At 32.3% G+C, this 19,470-nt stretch overlaps 1 protein-coding gene and 1 long non-coding RNA gene across 5 annotated transcripts; one reads left to right on the top strand and one right to left on the bottom strand.

Moving 5' to 3' along the window:
• Positions 1-1,480: 1,480 nt before the first annotated feature.
• LOC116403302 lies at positions 1,481-17,842 on the bottom strand. 4 transcript variants are annotated; one of them, XR_004215986.1, is made up of 5 exons: positions 17,828-17,842; positions 17,662-17,733; positions 4,193-4,227; positions 2,823-2,923; positions 1,481-1,865 (listed from the first exon to the last, which is right to left on the bottom strand). It is a non-coding gene; the product is annotated as an uncharacterized LOC116403302 (long non-coding RNA). The 4 variants fall into 4 exon arrangements; XR_004215987.1 differs by lacking the exons at positions 17,662-17,733; positions 17,828-17,842 and adding an exon at positions 4,314-4,332 and having other exon boundaries at positions 1,487-1,865; XR_004215988.1 differs by lacking the exons at positions 4,193-4,227; positions 17,662-17,733; positions 17,828-17,842 and adding an exon at positions 3,960-4,109 and having other exon boundaries at positions 1,487-1,865.
• Positions 10,319-11,953, top strand: LOC101213704 (protein EARLY RESPONSIVE TO DEHYDRATION 15-like). The gene is given in 2 exon segments (NM_001280579.1): positions 10,319-10,405; positions 11,294-11,953. A coding segment is annotated over 1 exon segment (333 nt). The 5' UTR covers positions 10,319-10,405; positions 11,294-11,329; the 3' UTR covers positions 11,663-11,953.
• Positions 17,843-19,470: the final 1,628 nt, after the last annotated feature.

Below are 19,470 nucleotides of genomic sequence, written 5' to 3'. Positions count from 1 at the left end.
AATTGTACCGCATGGCACAAATTAGAAAATAAATACAATCTGTAGCGTAAGGGAATACTATTTGCAAAAATGATAAATTTTTTACCAGTTATATGGTAATTTTTGTTTAAATATCAATTTTGTCCTTCAATTTTTTTCCTCTTATGCTATCTGTGATACTTCTATCACTAATATCATATTATTAGTGATGATTTCTATCCATGACATCATATCTGATATGTCAATATGTTTTTCATGAATTTTTCACCGATAATTACTTAAACTTTGAATTTCTAAATGATATAAATGTTGATAGCATAACATAAAATCAATAATTTATTTTAACAAAAGTTGCAACTATATCAATTTCATTTATACAAATAGCGATAGGAGTTATTGTTGGGATTTATGTCCTAAAACTCGTAGATAGTAAATATAATTCATTGACCGTTATTAATTAATAAATTGTTATTATTATAATTTCAATAAATGTTATTGATTATATTATTAGTTTTGTCTTAATAACCCAAATCCAATAAATTAACATTCTAAGTTGTTTGATAGGCCTTGAACAATATGTAGAGACATACACATATTAATGTTCGAGATCAGCTTAAAGGGTCTATAATATAGGGATAAGGTTGGGTACCTTATCTTGGTAACATTATAGATACGGCTCACTTTGTATTTGATACAAACACAATGATCTTATGTGTTCGCGTAGGTAACATACAAGTGAATGTATTCTATGCAATGAGTTTATATAAGATTGGACCATGAAATAGTAACCACTAGATGTAACTATGTTAACTAGTTAGGTTTCTATTTCATTATCACTAGTACAAAAGTGGGCTACGACGACAGTTATTTACTGTCGCGAACGGATTTCGCGACAGTTATTTTCAGCCATTGAAGCGGGAGTCATGGAAAGGCCTTCGACGACAGTTTTTGAAAATTGTCGCAATAGGTTGTTTTATGACATGAAATAAATGTCGTTAATCAACATTCAACGTCATTCAATAACTGTCATAATTTATTTTATGACATTCAATAACTATCATCATTTCTTTATTAACGACAGTTAAATAATTGTCACGAATTCTATTATCGTGACATGTATTAATTGTCATGAATATGTTTTTCGCGACAGTTTTTTTTTGTAAAAATGTCATTGTTTAGTTATTGACGACATTTTTTTCCAGTCAACGATTGTGCAATCGTGACAGTTTTTCGATAACATTAAATGTCATTGTTTTGCCATTGACGACATTTTTTTCCAGTCAAATATAATGCAATCGTGACAGTTTTTTTTTTAAAAAAATTGTCATTGTTTATCATATGACGACATGTTATTCCTGTCACATATAGAGCAATCGTGACAATTTATTTTGTTAAATAACTGTCATCGTTCTCCAATTTACAACAACTATTAACTATCACATTTCTCAATTTCCTATAGTTTTATTCTGTTCTCCATGCAGCTCCACCATTACACGAACCATTAGAATGACAATAATGTAGCTGAGAATGACAAATTTGAAATTATACAAGTTTCACACCAATGTACAAGAAAATAGCCAACACTTTAATATATATACACTATAATTCTTGATGGCAGGTTATGACAATAACAGTATATCTATACAGCAAAAAGGACCAAGTGACTCGATAGTTGTAGTCATTCTACAAATGAGTAGAGATCAAAGCGCTAAGTAATACTTGTAAGATTTGAGAGGTAGAAGAATCCTGCAATTTAGAGGCATCCATAACAACAACCGAGTCTGGCTCTGGGCGGTGGGTCATGAAGAAACTCCATAAGGCAGAAGCGCTGCAGCTACAATTCTACCCTCCTCATTTAGGATATTATAAGTTGATGCCGCATTTCTCTGCAAATAACAAAGCTTTGTTAAGGATAAACATGCCAACTCGAACATAGGTCAACTGGTCTATACATGTACTCTCAACCTCCCCAAGGTCTGAGGTTAAAGGTTAAGTGAAAAGTAGTTGTACAAGAAGAGACAGCCCTCTTCCCAAGTAGAGTGCATAATTCTGCCCTATATCTGAAGTACCCTCATTTTTCAAATATCAAATATCGATTAGGTTTGTAGTGTACGGAAATACATAGGATATGAAGAGAATTGCTGGACATGGATGATTTGCCTTGAGAGAAAGAGAGAGTGCAGATAACTACTTGATCTACAGTAACAAATTATCCATCGTGTCAAAAACTAGTTAAATTTAGACAAAATGAGACCATTCGAGATTCCAAACAGCCCACTGTTTAAACTAGCAAGTCCCCGGTTGATCATTGTAATTGGTAATTTACTCAACAACAACCCACTTGTTTCTTTCTTAAGCAAAAGTTGACATATGGCTCTAAAGATAGTTCTTGAACAGTTGAACTTAACATCATTCTCAAATATCACCTATAATTCAGATCCTATTTCCACTACATCATGTGGGTTGGTTTTTTTTTCTTTTCTTTTTATTGATGAAGAAACATGTGGTTTTTAATATCCTACACTAAAAAGTCTTTAATACCCATCTGATCAAGGGATTGTAAGGAAAAGAGGATGTTACTGGTGAATTGATGACACGTTAATTTATCTTATCACAAACTAGACAATACAGTAACCCACTACAATCTCTTTTGACGAGGCTATTATGGTTGGTGGATGTTTTCCCACCTATTTTCTTATCCTAAACAAAGAATATACTGTTTCCCACCAATAGTCACAGATCCATAAGATAGCTCAAAATCTTGATTTTCAGATGCATGAAAAGTAATTATCTTATGGATCAAGACAAATTCGACAAACAACATAATTTCAAACCAAAAGTACCGTGTCTACAGCTTCCAACTTCATGCCAGTGGAACGAATGAACTGCCTCAATTCAGGATTTACTGGTTCAGTATATCTCCCACAGCCAAGTATTAGAATTTCTGACAATAAGAAAGATTTAAAAAAAATTAAAATTAAGAAAATTAATCAGTTGACAGTAGAAATCAACAAAAATGTGCTAGCAAAGAGCAAATATGAACAATACACGGCACTAAGATGATGACGGCAGAGCTCGAAAATAAACAGAATATTTGGTTTACAGGCTAGCTTATGCATTCAACTTTAAATGGAAGTAATCTCTCATGTCAGATTCTAGAAGAATGCCTAAGAAAGAAAACCATAAACCTTGTTAACAGAAACGTACACTTGACATCCTCATCTCAGAATCAGAGAAAGAATAAAGAAACAAGAGTTTAGGTCTTGGGTAATTCATTCAATGGCTGAAAAGTGCAAATCTTTCACATATTCAAGAAGCTTTTAATTGATAAATATTACGAGTCCACTCTAATTATGTTATTCCTCCCTTTCTCAATAACAAATTTACAAATTCTAGATTCATTCTCCCATCTCCTCTATAACATATTACACGTCCCTTACAACATTAGCTAGCTGATGTAAATATCTCATTTGGTCCTCTTCCCTCTTCTAGCATAATCAAAATAGAGAGAGTATCGGGATCGGGAAGGTGTGAATATCGGCAGAGGTTAGAAGCTATCACCTAGCTGGATGGAGTATTAAGACCGGTCCGGAGTGCCAAAGAAAGGTATATGGAGGGTAGACTTGCTTATCAGCCGAAAGAGAGAGAAGGAAGAAAAAAACGAGAAATAGTGAAGAAAAAAAAATCCTCATCATCTTCCTGTTTAAAAGCTTCAGATCCGTCTACATTTTTAACTAGGTACATGAGTCAAATTATCAAAAATCTAATTATTTAAACAGCAAAACTAAGGCATGGTTGTATTGTGGGATACTTCAAAGGAACAATTAGGCCACAACCTGCACTATCTCACAAGATATCCTCGTCTAAGGCAGACGTGAAAATCTTACCCCACATGTTACAGTATTGAAAGAAGGAAAGGGATGATAAAGTTAAAGTCTTGCTCATGCTCAAGCATAGAAAAACTAGTCCAAGAACCTTACTCGTCCACAGTCGCGGGCCAGCTTGCACTTCACCTCAATAATCTGACAGGACAATACAACTTACCATATAACATTTGGGCACCAATTGCCAAGGAAAATCACAGACGTCCTTTAGTAATAAACACATTTCAATACAAACGTCAAATCTAGGTATCTTTAGACACTCGTATTAAAACTACTTCAACAATGCCCAATAATTCAACACATTTTCCGAACACAACAACAGATTTTACCTGGAATAGGGCGCACAATCTGGAAGATAGATAAGCTGCAAAAAAAAAAAAAACATTTCAATCACCAAAAAGAACAAAGGAAGTAAATTGAGTATTGTAAGTTAGGAACAAGAAAAGGCACGTCTGATCGACGGCAGAGGCTGGCTGAAACCAGGCTTCCGGCGCGGCACTGCAGACAACAGAGGAGAAGGGATCGGTGGACGGCGGTTGTGAGCGGCGGACGTGGCGGTTACTGCTTCACACGGTGGCTCGGCTTCGACGGAGACAGAACAAGACGCGAAAACGGTGCAGATCTGGACCGGGCAGCGGCGGAAGGGCAACGGGCGGTCTTGCGGTGCAGATCTGGACGGCGGCAGATCTGGACGTGTACGGCTGCTTTGCGAACTGAAGAGAAGAGGAAAATGGAAGGGAAGGGTTGCGGCAGGGCTGCGGACGGAAGAAGAAAGTGGAAGGGAAGGGAGGCGACGGTTTGCGGCGGGGCTGCGAACGGGAAGGAAAAGAGGAATGGAGGTCGGTCGGTGGCGGTTTTGCTTCGCGAACGGAGAGAAGGGGAAGGATGGGGCGGCTGGGCTGCGGCGGAAAGAAAGACGGAAGGGAACGGAAAGAAAAGAGAAGGAAAGGAGAAGGAGACGGTGGAGTCGTCGCGGCGTACGGAGGAAGGAGAAGAGGTGCGGCGGTTGCGGTTGGGGAGAAGGGGAAGGACGCACGGGGAGGAAGAAGGAAATAGGGAAAAGAAAGAAGAAGGAAAAAGAAAAGAAAAGGAAAAAAGAAAAAAATTTTAACCCTAACATTCTATGACAGTTAATAACTGTCACGAAAAGTGTTTTCCGAAAAATTCCGTCTTTTCCCGCCAAAAACGCGAAATTTTATATTTCGTGACAGTTTTTTTTTCTTCCATTCATTTTTTGAGATATATAACTGTCATTGTAGGGTAGTTTTCTTCTAGTGTATGATGACTTAGGTAACTTAGTTTTAATTCTGAGTGTATTATGAACTCTTATTCACGAGGGATAATGCTTTGATTTGTATGGGTTAGAGTGGCCAGATTGTCGACTCAATATGCTTATCATTTTAGGGATAAAACCGAGGTGGGAGCTGTGAACATAATTACACAAGATGAAATTCACTCAGTCCCTACTTTAAGTTAAGTAGATGAGTGTTTCCTTAAATGGTGTCTCCAAGACTTGAACAAAGGGCCTTATTCTCTATATGGCACGAGAGAGGGTTTCTATGTATTGGTTGGACCATAAACAGATTGTTCATTAGAGAAGCACTAATATTTAAGGACTAGAAATAACATAGGGGCAATAACGATAATTTGACCCAGGTGGTGTTACGAACACTCGTGAAAGACTAACTTACCAGTATTGGTCTATATCTGTGGACATGGAAATATATCGACAGTGAGAATAGTTCAACTATGAGTCTTTAATGGAGTGTACACACAGTTAACGAATATTAATTAATGTGGTTAATGAGTTTAGTCAATTAATCTCATATCGTTGTAGCTTTTGATCTGTAGGGTCATTTGATCCCCTTCCTACCTTGTAAAGGGTAAGGAAATTTATTTATATTAGTTATAATTTGAAATGTTCAAATTTATTTTAGGAATTAGTATAATGTATGATGATACATTATAATATAATATAAATTTAATTTTGGAAATGATTCTAAATTAATTTATGAGAGAAAAATATTTGAATGAGTTCAAATATTCCTTTAATGTGAATTAGATTCATATTAAAATTATTGGTTACGAGAGAAATTTATATTTAAATATGATTAAATACAAGATATTTAATTTAGCAATTAATTAATAGTTTAGTTTAATTTTATTTAATTAAATTAATTAAAACTATAATATATTGAAGAGATATTCGTTAAATACGATTTAAATGAAATATTAATTAAATATGATTTAATTAATTAGTTGATTTAGAATTTCTATTATTTTAATATTTTTTTTTAAATTAATAGAATTCCATGATTTATCTCCCACTCATTCAAGAAAAGAAAGTTATAAATATGTCGAAGAAAATAGCTTTTCTTCAACCTATGTTTTTGTCTTGATGCAAAAATAGTTTATCTCCAAACCTTTTCCATCCCAATTAGTTCCCACAAGCCAATATCATCTCGGAGGATAGAAAGGTCTCCGACGGATGGTGTCCCAATTTGGAGTTATAAAAGCATGCTTAGCCTTTTAGAATTTAGTTTCTAAATATTGTCAATTTATTGGTATTTTGGGATATGTATGGTTCTGTAAAATCTTTCAATGCCTAGGGCTTTTATCCCTTCAGGTATCATATAAATAATATGTTATTAGTGATTAAGGTTATTATTGATAGCATGCTAATTCGATCTCTTTTCTTTGTCCGTTTAGGCTAAAAATAAACAACCACAATAACATTACATTGATATATGGTAGCCTATTAGAGATATTACTTAGGGGTGTTAAAAAAAACCGGTAACCCGATCAACCCGGCTTACCTAACCCAAACCGTAAGGGTTGGGTTGGGTTAAGAAAGTGATAAAATAAAATAAAAATGGGCCGGTTCGTCGGGTTGGGCAAATAAGGGGTCGGGTTGACCCAACCCGGCCCAATTAGAATATATATATATATATAACCTAGCCGCTTGTCGCTCCTTAACCTAGCTGCGCGTCGCCTCCTCCTCACGTTCTTCTTCAATTGTTCGTCTACAACATCCAGCCTCCCTCCCTCTTTCATTTGTTTTTTTATCTTTCGCCTCCTCTCCTCACGATCTTCCTCAATCGTCTGCCTTCAACATCTGCTCCCCCTCCCTCTTTCATTTGTTTTTTTTTTCCATTGTCCGCCACTCTCCACCCCCTTCCCTCTTTCTTTTGTTTTTTTCCTCGCCCTTGTCCCTCCCATTTAAAAGATTTTTGCTGCCTCTCTAATCATTACTTATCTCAGCCTCACAATAAGGTTAGTCAGTCCTTCCCTATTTCGTTTGTCTTTTTTTCCTTTGTCCACCACCCTCCGTTGGTAGCCGGATGCCCCCCTTTCGTCGGCCTCCCTCCCATTTTTTTTTTTTTTTTGCAACATCTCTAATCACTCTTTCTCTCATCCTCACAAGTCACAATAATTAGTTTTTTTAATCTCCATTAGTATTTGATTGTTAACTTCTTTTAGTAGCCATTTATATGAATTGAATTAAAATGTGTATTTGCTATAACATCTTTAGAACACGGAGGTAATTATTAATAAAAGTGCATATGCTTTCAAGAATTGGACGGAGATTTATCTGATTTTATGATTCAATTAATGCCCAAATGCCTAATTTTATCATATACAATCAATATGCAATCGACACATTTCATCATTGGTTTCCATAAAATAACCAACCCGTCAACCCAACCCGAATTTTTTTGGGTTGGGTTGGGTTGGGTTGCCCTTTGTATATTGGAACTGACATGGTTCTTTTTTTGCCCACTTGAATACTTTGGGTTGGTCAATAATTTTTCTATAACCCGGCCCAACTCGACTTATGTACACCCTTAATATTACTTATAGATGTCAATATTATAAGTTGTAGCAATAGAAGAATATCATTGATGGTAACTATAAAAAAAAATCAATTGATATCCTAATTAAACCTTATCAATTCAAAATTGATATGTTTGCCAAGGAGATATCACATATAAAAAAAACATTATAATGATATCGATTATAGTGGCTAGCTATTAGTGATATTCTTCTAATGCAATCATTGATAGATAATGTTAGTGATGTCATTTTACGTTGATAGCAATATACTTATAATAGCTATTCGAAATTTCAATTGATAGCAATATCTCTTATATAGAGATATTAGTGATAGTAATTGATATCACATTTTCTTAAATTGAAAGCTTTCACTGATAGCAGTTATCAATCATAACAACTAACTATAGCAACTGATACCATATTTCTCAAATTAAAAGTTGCTCTTCCATTCAGTGACTATCATCAATAAAACTATCGTTGATAGTTGTTATCATTATATCAACTAATAACATATTTCTCAAATTAAAAGTTGCTCTTCCATTCAGTGACTATCATCAATAAAACTATCGTTGATAGTTGTTATCATTATATCAACTAATAACATATTTCTCAAATTAAAAGTTATTAGTGACAACGTCTATCAGTAGTAGCAATGTATAGCAACTATCAATTATTATCAATGATAGCTTTCAATTTAAGAAAAATTGAGAAAATATTTGTAATGATGGTAAGGTGTCAGACCTGTATCTGAATAAAAGGGTCATTTTGAGTAAGTGTGAAGACGAGGCGTTTTGAGAAGAAGCATGCGTTTTGGAGTTGGTGTTGAAGCGAGGTAATGCGTTGAAGAAATATACGTTTAATACAAATAATTGGACATTCTAAAGTTCAACATGAGATGAAGCCAGACAAGAAAACGTCTAATCTTGATTTGGTAGTTGCTTACTTGTAAGATTAAGGTTAAGCATAATTTAAAATGTGAATAAACTTACACACGTGTAATACTTCAAGGAGGTGCTAGCAATTTTAAAAGAAATTAAGGCTGACTAATCTAATTTTGGAATAGTATAAATAGGGGTGGAAATCAATAGAAAAGAGGTTATGGTGAAATTCTTAAAGTTACTCTGGTGAAAAGAAGAAGCATTAGCTAGGCGAGCTTAGGAGAAGATTTTTAGTTGAAAAGAAGAAGCATTAGCTAGGTGAGGAGAAGATTTCTAAATGAGCTTAGGAGAAGATTTTTAGTTGAAAAGAAGAAGAGATTAGCGGGTGAGTAATTTTCTAAAACTATTTAAAGATTTTAAAGCTTTCTTCCAATTCTCCATTGACTTGTATTGTTGATTTATATGTTGATGTTTATAAAAGAAAGGATTTCTAAAGAAAGTTCGAGTTATGTTTATGTTTGATAATTGAATATTGTGTTTGTAAATAAATCAATAGTCTTGTTCTTATCAATGAGCACATAAAAAGTAAACACAACCATGTAGAAAATGAGTGCATGGTGAAGTGGGTCAATGTGTAAAAGGAGTATATTGTAGTCTTGTTCTTATCAATGAGCACATAAAAAGTAAACACAACCATGTAGAAAATGAGTGCATGGTGAAGTGGGTCAATGTGTAAAAGGAGTATATTGTGGTTGGGGCATGGACAACGGAAAATGAACCAATAATTCTCCAAGGAATGTTGTAGATGTTGATGAAAAGACCATGACTGTAGTCTATGTGTTGGAATGGTTCATGTTGCTGGCGAAAGGAATAGTAATAGGCTAATGTGTGCTTATGTTGTTACGAATGAGGCTATGAAACATTTGCTTATGAAAATGATTTCCTATATTGTATTTCCAAAAGACTTTCAAAAGATATCACTCACTAAGCTTTTACTTACCTTTTAAGTTTCCTCCCGCAAGTCATCAGTGGTTAAGGCCAAATGAGACTAAGGAAAGCTAGTTTAAAGTTTATGTTATATTTAAATTTGTTTTAGTTGTTTATTGGCCAAATGTTTAAATTTAAATTTATATAGGTGAATAATGTTTTAGAAAAGATATAGGTGAATATTAATTTTTAAGCCAAAACTTGACTAACTTATCTTTAAATTCAAATGTGATATAAAATTAAGATGATAATTGATAAAAAGAAAGGGTAGATTTATTTAATTATTTAATTAGAAAATTTATTAATTAGTTATTTAAATTAATTGAATTTAGAAAAAAAAGAAAAACAGAAGGCGTACAATATTTGGAAGACATTTGTGGTCTTTAATTGAAGTAGCAAAAAAAAGATATAATAAAAGATTTAAGAGTAAAAAAATGGAAGTAAAAAGAAAAAAGGAATAAAAGCAGAAATAAATAAGAAGAAAACACCACGTTTTTGTTTTGGCACCCACAAAAAAAAAAGAAAAGAAAAGAAAGGGCAAAATAGTAAATTAGAAAGAAAGATGGGCCAATGAATTTAGAGGTAGGAACGTGGCATGTTCCATTTCCCTTTATGATAAGGATTGGTGGAAGTCAACTAACAACGACCACGCGCTTTCTATCCCGACTCCACGCGCCTCATTTGGATACAAACTCTGTTTTTCTACTCCTATAAAATTGGCTTCTCTCCTTCAAATTCCTTTATCCCATTTGTGGACTTTCTTCAAATTCTTTCTCTCTCACGAAAAGGATAAGACTTCCAAATTTCCCACTCTTTTTTCCAACTCCCTCTCTCACACCTCTGGTAAATTTTTCTTCTCTAATTCTGTTGAATTTCGTCTCTTCTTTTCCGTTTTCCGTTTCCATCTCGAGAATACCGGAGGAATAGGATGACGGTGTTCATGAATTTCAAACCAAATTTTCGAATTAGATCTGTGCGTTTGGTGTTGCTTTAGATGCGGAGACTATGGCGGTGATGTTTGTGATTGTGAATCTGCGGGTTTTTTTTTTTTTTTTTTTTTTTTAATTGGATCGGGTTGTGGTTTCCTTTCATTTCTTGATCTGCGATCTGTGTGGTTTTCATTCGTTCAACAATGTTTAAATCTACTTGTTCTTCCTTGTTTTCTTTGCGATCTGATTTCTGGAGCCGGGTTTGGAAATCTTTGCGGACAGGGGAATTTCTTTCTTTTTTTTTTTTCGTATGTTTGAAATTTTGATTCGATTTATCTAGATTGGAGTTTCAATTACGCCTTCTCTTTTGTTCATCGGGATTTCTGATCTGTCAGATCCGAAATATTGTTATTGTTTCGTTTCTATACTAGGGTTTCATCATGTAAATTTCGGTGACTTCGATATGGTTGAATCCTAGTTTGGATCAGAAGAAGAATGCACTTAGGTTTTGATTTGATTGATCTGTATGACTGGAATCGGATTTGTTCTTAAATACTTATTCGTTTAGTTTTTGTTTTAAGCTTACAAACACGAAGTTTTGAAAACTAAAATAATTTATTCTTTAGAATCTCGTAAATCCAATCTTTTATGCATGATTTTGAGAACCAAATGATTATCAAACTGGGTTTAAGCAAGTTTTATGAACAGAATGAAATAGATTGCTCTACTTTTCTCATTTGTTGAAGTTTGTCCTCCATGTTCTATATTTTGTTGATGGTTGATTTTGTTTGTTGTTCTAAAGGTCCGTAGATCAGTTGTATAACTACATTCCAAAACAATGGCTCTAGCATCTGTTGAAGGAAGTTCAAAGCTAAACCCGAACGCCCCGCTTTTCATCCCAGCCGCATACCAGGTGGAGGATTTCTCCCCACAATGGTGGCAACTGGTGACAACCTCGACATGGTACCGTGATTACTGGCTGAGCCAACACCAAGAAGAGAGCGACTTCTACATAGATGGTGAAGGCGAAGATGATTTCAGCAATGACATTGCTGAATTCCTTCCAGAAGCGTTCGATCTTGATGCGAATGAAGAACTCCGTACCATGGAAGCTGAATTCGAGGAGTTCATTCAAGCTTCTCTTAATGAAGGGTATCACCCAGAGAAGTAGGTTGCCTTTTAAAAGCTGACCCAAAAAAGAACTTCCTTCGTTGATCAGCTTGCATTTTCAGGTTTTTACCATGTTGATAAGCATAAGAAGCAAAATCTGCAGGTTTTTCTTTTCTTTTTTTTTTCTTTCTTTCTTTTCTAAAGTAACTTGTGTACAAAGCAAAGTTGCTAGTTTTGCAACTTTTGCAAACCCCACTTGTTCATTATTGTGCATCTTACTTTACAAGTGTCCCAAAAAAGTGTAAAAAAAAAGGAACATAGCTTTTAATGAGAAAGAGATATTGATTCTCTAGGTTTTTATTTTTTTTATTATGATGGTGTATCACTTTCACTTGTTACATGTTTTCATATTATATAGTAGGATTGTGGAGTGAAATAGTAAATTTTATATTTTCTTTTGGAAAATGACAAAAGTGTTTTGAGATTAGGTAAGTGACGTTCAAAATATGATGTTTATCCACCTTCTTCACATTTCACAATGGTGGAAAATTTCTGGAAAATATCAAATGACCAAAATACCTAGCCAAACACAAAGAAACCAAATCATAACAATGAAGATTTACATTTTTTTTTAATTTCCATCAATTAAATAACAAATTACCAATTTTATTTTCACTACTTATGAACACATTATATTTTTCTTTATGTAATACAATATTTTATTAAGGGTTTTCGTTTCCAATAATAATAAAGAAAACTATTTAAGATAAAGATTAAAAAAAAAGTCACACTCATGATTTTACAAAAAAAAGTGTGAATAATTATATATATTACCAAGTTTCACAAAATAGTGTATTGTTTCATCGTATTAATTAATACGTTCATTTGCATTTTCTCTAAATTTTGGATCTCATTAAATTATTTTTTTAAGTAGAATAGTGCAATTATTTATTTTGTTTTTTGTTTTACACATGCATCTTTCACGTACTATTTCAATGCATCCTAGAAAACCTATTGTTAATAGATGCATCCAAATAATATCTTTTCTATTCTATCTCAAAGTTTTGTTGACATCAATCACTCTAAATATCACATTTGCTATCTGAGTCACCTTTACTCATGAAAGGCAACACTAAAAAAGTAATAATCATAGTAATAATCATTGGATGCAGGAAAATATGGAAATTCATATAAAATATTCTCCCTACGTAACCTCTTTTAATATAGTAGTTATTTCTTTTGATCACTAAAATTACTAACTGATAGCATCGAAAATGTGTTAGCTAACCTTGCTTAATACATAAAGTTGTATGATTTTACGTTTCTATTTTGCTACTTTGTAGACTGTGAGCTAATGAAGGGTAGAATTCAATATTTGTGTGAAATTGGAGTTCAATTGGGTGAAGACGAAGTCAATATGCATTAACTGGAAACCAAGGAGCAACAAGAGGCCAATTTGCGGTCTCTGCCTTGCTGTCATGACTTCTTACAAGACTGTAAGGAACTAACCTTACTGCTCATTAAATGCACATAGCGCCACAACGCTCTTATGTTTGTCCATGCAAGAATTTCTGTCAGCGTTATAGCGCTTTTATATATTTGATTTCGGCCACCTAGGTCAATTTATTTTCTTGATTTGAACCAACCAAAACATGATTTCTCTCCAACTTTCACTGCTTTGTTTAAGTACTTGAACATTCCTTCACCATTCACCACATCTAGATGAGAGACTAAGATACAATTTCTAGCTTGGATTCCTAAGATTTCATTTGATTTATGGCATTTGTGAGGATTTTAACTAAATGATTGTATTGTCGGGTTTCAACTTTGAATTGTCATATAGTCGATGCTTTATGAAGGGTAGGTTGATAACTTTGATTTGTTGGGTAATTTTCTTGTTGGTTGCATGACAATTGCATGAACCATTGAGTTACATTAACTTGCTACCAATTTTTGTGCTCATTGTTCTAATCAATTATGAATTGATCCATCATAATAATAAACTTATATGCATCAAAAGTTTTAAAACTCTCGATCTTCAAACCACTCCACAAGTAAGGTAAATCAATTCTTACTTGAATGCTCAAAATATTCTTATTTTCTATCACAAGAACAAAATTTTACATTTTAGAATTTTCAGATTTTATCATCTAAATTTTTACTTTAAAAATGTAAAAAATGTGGAAATTACAACTCTATTTATATTAATTAAAATATTAAATAAAATGTCACGACATTTAATTTTATTTTATGTCATTTCAACTACTATAATAAATAAATACATAAATCTTTAAACATTTAATTTTTTGATTTTGGGTTGTCCAAATAACTTTTCAATTTTCAAGCATTGCATTTATTCAACTTCTTCATTTGATTCAATTTTGATTTCTTGGTTCGTAAGGGTGTTCACAGTTTGGTTCGGTTCAATTTTAAGCTAAAACCACACCAAACCGCAAAATGCAAAAAAATATGATATGAAACCGAACTGAACCTTGCGTTTGTGTTAAACCGAATCAAAACCTAACCGCATATGTGGTTCGGTTTTGATTCAATTTAAATCTCAAAGAATCTTAGGCGACCAAAGCATCAAATTCGATACAAAAAAAAGAAAATAACACTTGTAGCCACCAATGCACATCGGTAATTGAATAAAAAAAATTAATGTTTATGGCAAAAGAAAAAAAAACAAGAATTGGTTCGATTAGAAATTAAAAATTTAACAAATAATTTTCAATTGCAAATTTGTTATTATTATTATATTTAGAGTAAGCTTCAACTTCTTTTGTTTCATATGTTTTTTAATAACATATTTTGTTAATATATGTGTTTTTTTAAACAGAAAATCAGAAAAAGATATATAATTTTGGTTAAGAAATAATTAAATTAAATTAGAAAAGATGAATTAATAAAAAAAATTGAAGATTGAGATATTTAATTTATATATACATTAAATTTTTTTATTCAATTAGTAATGTGCATTGACTTATTATTGTTATTATTATTATTTTGAGTAACTTCAATTTCTTCTAATTATTACTATTGCTATTTTCATTTGTTTAATATATTTTTTAATAACATATTTGGTTAATATTTGAATTTTTTTAAAAAATATTGAAAATTGAAAAAAAAATGTATAATTTCGATTAAGTATAATTAAATTAAATTAGAAAAAATGAATTTAATAAAAAAAATTGAAGATTGTGATATTTAAATATAAATAAAGAAAAAAATGAAAAAATAAATTATTTTAATAAAGAAATATATTTTTTAAATTTGAATGTTTAATATATATATTATTATATGTGGGTATATATATATAAATAATGAAAAAAAATGAAATGTGTGAGACCCACATATATAAATAATTAGAAAATAAAAAAAATGTGGGATCCAATGTAGTATATATATAAAAATAAGAAAAAATAGAAGAGGTGGAATCCACATAAATCACCTATTTTTAAAAATAGTTTTGCAAAAAACTATTTTTGAAATATGTTTCAAAATTTTACATTATATTTAAAAAAGATCCCTCACTTTAGCTATAAAAAAATCGTCTTTGGGGTGTTGAGTTCTCATCCAATAAATTTAATTATCTATCTAGGCGTAGAAAGTTTATTGTACATGTTTACTTTATTAAGCTCAACCCTTTTTAATGTCTAAAAGTCATCCTATTTCCATGTAATTGAAACAAATAAATTGCAAAATTTAAGGTTTCATTTAGATAAATATAGCAAAACAATTGTAAAGTTGTGAAAATGGAAAAATTGGAAGAATAATACAAATATCTTCAATTGAAAAAAAAGAAAAGAAGAAAACCTCCGATGTCAAATATTGAAGCTAGGGGGTTCCAAACCAATTAAAATTTGATATAACAAATACACCTAAATTAAATGCCACAATTAACATCCTCAATCTCTTGAGGTGCCTTCGCACATTGTTCTTTTGACAAATGAATTCCATATATGTATGACAACAAACTCTTTTTGAAATTTTGCATCTTATATCTAGACAACATTTTGTCTATGTAAGATGCTTGAGACATGACTAGTGTTCTATTATTACAGTTTTGAACAATTTGGATCTCGATAACGTATTGTACATCTCCCAAATCTTTCATTTGAAAATACGTAGCTAGCCATTTCTTGATGTCAGTTAGACAACCTACACCATTTCCAACGAGTAGAATATCATCGACATACAAAACTAAGAATTCTACAAAGGAGTTTATGGTTTTTTTTTGTAAACACAAGGCTAGCTCGTCAATATTTAGTTAAAGCCATAATATTTTATTGCAGTATCAAATCTTATATTCTAGGATCTAGATGTTTGTTTTAATCCATTAATGGATTTTTGAATCTTACAAACCTTTTGTTCTTCACCATGTGTACCCCTCTAGTTGAGCCATATATACTCTCTCTTCAAGATTACATTAAGAGATGATGTCTTGGCATCCATCTGTCAAATCTCATAGTCATAAAAAGTGGTGATGGATAAGAGTATTCTAATTGACTTAAGCATGTGAGAGTTTTTTCATAGTCCACTCCCTCTCTTTGGGTATAACCCTTGTACTTTATCGGGCTGGTCTTGTTTTCTCTTGTAGAGCCATTTAAACCAATTGGTTTTATGTCATTTAGTTGATCTATTAGAGTCTAGACATAATTGAAGTACATAGACTCTATTTCGAGGTCCATGACTTTGATCCATTGGTCACGGTCCACATCATTCAATTGTCTGTTTATAGGTTAATGGATCCTTTACACGATCATCAAGTATGATGACTTGAATTTCAGTTAAAATCAAATATTGATCAGGCTGATGAATAATCCTCCCACTACGTTGAGGCTCTCTCAACTCTTGAGAAGAATGTGATGGACCGAATTTTCTAGTTTTATTAAACTACTTTAGTAGATGGACTGGGTTTTTATCTATAGCATTTTTGGAAATCTCTTTTAATATTAGTTTGCTGCGAGGTTGATGATCCCAGATGTGGTCTTTCTTTAAGGATGCGGTATTTGTTGATACAAATACTTTATTTTCTTGAGGATTATAAAACATACCACGTCTTGATTCCTTTGGATAAGGTACAAATAGGTACGGTATAATTTTGAATGATATTCCAATTTCTTAGAATTTTGTACCAATACGTGTGTCGAGTATCCCCAAATCCTAAAGTAACATAAACTTTCTTTACGACATTTTCATAGCTCATAATGTGTTTCTGAAACACTTTTAGAGGAAACATTATTCAAAATATAGACAACTGTCTCTAGCATATCCCCAAAAAGATTTTGGGAACTGAGCAAAGCTCATTATAGAGCGAACTATGTCCAACAAGGTTTAGTTTATTATTTTTGATACATCGTTCTATTGAGGCGTACTTGGTACAGAGAGTTGTGACCGGATTTCATGTTATATCAAATAGTCTTTGAATTGTAAGTCGATATACTTTCCACCTCTATCCGATCAAAGTATCTTTATTGTTTTACCTAATTCATTCTCAACTCGAGTCTTATATTCTTTGAACTTTTCAAGAGAATCAAACTTGTGATGTATTAGGTAAACAAGACCAAATTTTTAATATTTAATCAGTTAATCATTAATGAAACTGATGAAATGTTCAAGACCTCCTCGATCTTTGACATACGTCCACAGAGGCTTGAATGTCGTACATCTCTAAAGGTATTTTGCCTCTGAAACATTTTCTAGTAAAAGATCTTTTTGTCATTTTTTCTTCAAGACAATATTCACAAGGAGGTAAAGAGTTATCTTCTAACTGACTTAGAAGTCCACTCTTAACCAATCACATCATGCATCATAGCTAGGTTGATGCATAATAATAAAAAACATACATGCAAACTCTTTAATCTAATGTCGAGAGTCTAATAGTAGAACTTCTTACCTCAAGATTTGCTTAACAAAGTTTATTCCTAACAACGACAGTCAAGCTTTCTAATGAATCAACTTTCCAAGAACCAATCCTAAACGTAAATATAAAATTAATGCTTTGACAACCAAAATCACCAATTAATTATTCTAGCTTACAAACTTATCAACACTAACCTTGATATCAAATCAACCTTACGTAATGGAAAAATTCCCACCAATTAATCATTCCTCAAATTAGCGAAAGACCTTCAAACAACAATAATTCAACTCATTCCAATTGTAAATTTATTTAAGATCCAAAGAATATTTATTTGCACATATCAAACTCAACAAAACTTACCCAAATAGCAACTGGCTCAATCTGGTGGCTTGGCTAACCAAAGAAGCCCAAAATAGCTCGATTAGGTGAAGAAGTCTCAAGTTCGAACGGTGGAGAAGAAAACATGTGGCGGCTCACGTGAGCGGCTCTGATGGCGGGATAGCTCGCACGTGAAAATACCAATTAGGGTGAAGGAAGAATAGAGACTCTTTAGCTTCACAGTGATGGAGAGTCACGACGGAGATCTGCACGCTGCGGCGAATGAAACTTGGTCAGAGGCTTTGCTAGGTGGGATGTGATGACAGAAGAAGGATGAAGCTTAGCGAGAACGATTGAACGAAGACAACAACTCAACGAAAATGTGTGGTGATCAGATGTAGCTTAGTTCTCTAACGATGGCTACACGAGAGAGGACGATAACCTGAAGTGGAGATGAAGAGGGGCAGTGGCTAGGGTTTGTGAGGAAGGAAGAAAATGAAATTGAATGATCTTTCATGTTTCACAATTGGCCTAATATAATGATGATGAATATTATTATTATTATTATTTCTTTTTCCTTTTCCTTTCGAAGTATAGGATCTTTTTTAAAAATAATGTAAAATTTGAAACATATTTCAAAAATAGGTTGTTGGAAAACTATTTTTAAAAATAGGTGATTTGAGGTGAATTCGTGCACGGGGTACACGACTTCCATGAAGTGGACCCCACATCTTCTATTTTTTCTTATTTTTATATATATACTACATTGGGTGCCACATTTTTTTATTTTCTAATTATTTATATATGTAGGTCCCACACATTTCACTTTTCCTCATTAATTATATATATATACCCACATTTAATAATATATATATTAAACATTCAAATTCTAAAAATATATTTCTTTATTAAATTAATTTATTCTTTTATTCTTTTATTTTTTTTCTTTATTTATATTTAAATATCACAATCTTCAACTTTTCTTATTAAATTTACTTTTCTAATTTAATTTAATTATTTCTTAATCAAAATTATACATATTTTTTTCCAATTTTCAATATTTATTAAAAAAACTCATATATTAACAAAAATATGTTATTAAAAATATATTAAACAAATAAAAGTAGTAACAATAATAATTGAGAGAAGTTGAAGTTACTAAAAAAAAATAATATTATTATATGTGGGTATATATATACAAATAATGAGAAAAAATGAAATGTGTGGGACCCACATATATAAACAATTAAAAAATAAAAAAATGTGGGGTCCAGTGTAGTATATATATAAAAAATAAGAAAAAATAGAAGAGGTGGGGTCCACTACATGGAAGTCGTGTACCTCGTACACGACTTCACCTCAAATCACCCATTCTTAAAAATAGTTCTACAGCGAAGTGCATCGTTGCTGAGAAGGAGTTGTAAAAACAAGAAATAACCGAAACACATATATCAAGAAAATATAATATTAAAATAATATATAAATAAAGAAATAAGAAAATTAGAAAATTAAGAAAATAATTAAGAAATTGAAAATCTCAAATGTTCCCTCTTTCTCCAAAATATTTAGATTTCTATCCAATGTTGGTGTATCTTTACAAATCCACCAAAGCCTTCTATTTATAGGAAAAGTGACAAGCATGAGGTGAGTTTCATGGTCACTAAGAGTCCACGTTTACTTGACAT

This window comes from Cucumis sativus, chromosome 4 (assembly GCF_000004075.3).
Source record: "Cucumis sativus cultivar 9930 chromosome 4, Cucumber_9930_V3, whole genome shotgun sequence".
NCBI lineage: Eukaryota > Viridiplantae > Streptophyta > Magnoliopsida > Cucurbitales > Cucurbitaceae > Cucumis > Cucumis sativus.
The sequence above is the reverse complement of the archived record's forward strand: the minus strand, read 5'-3'. Positions and strand labels throughout refer to the sequence as shown.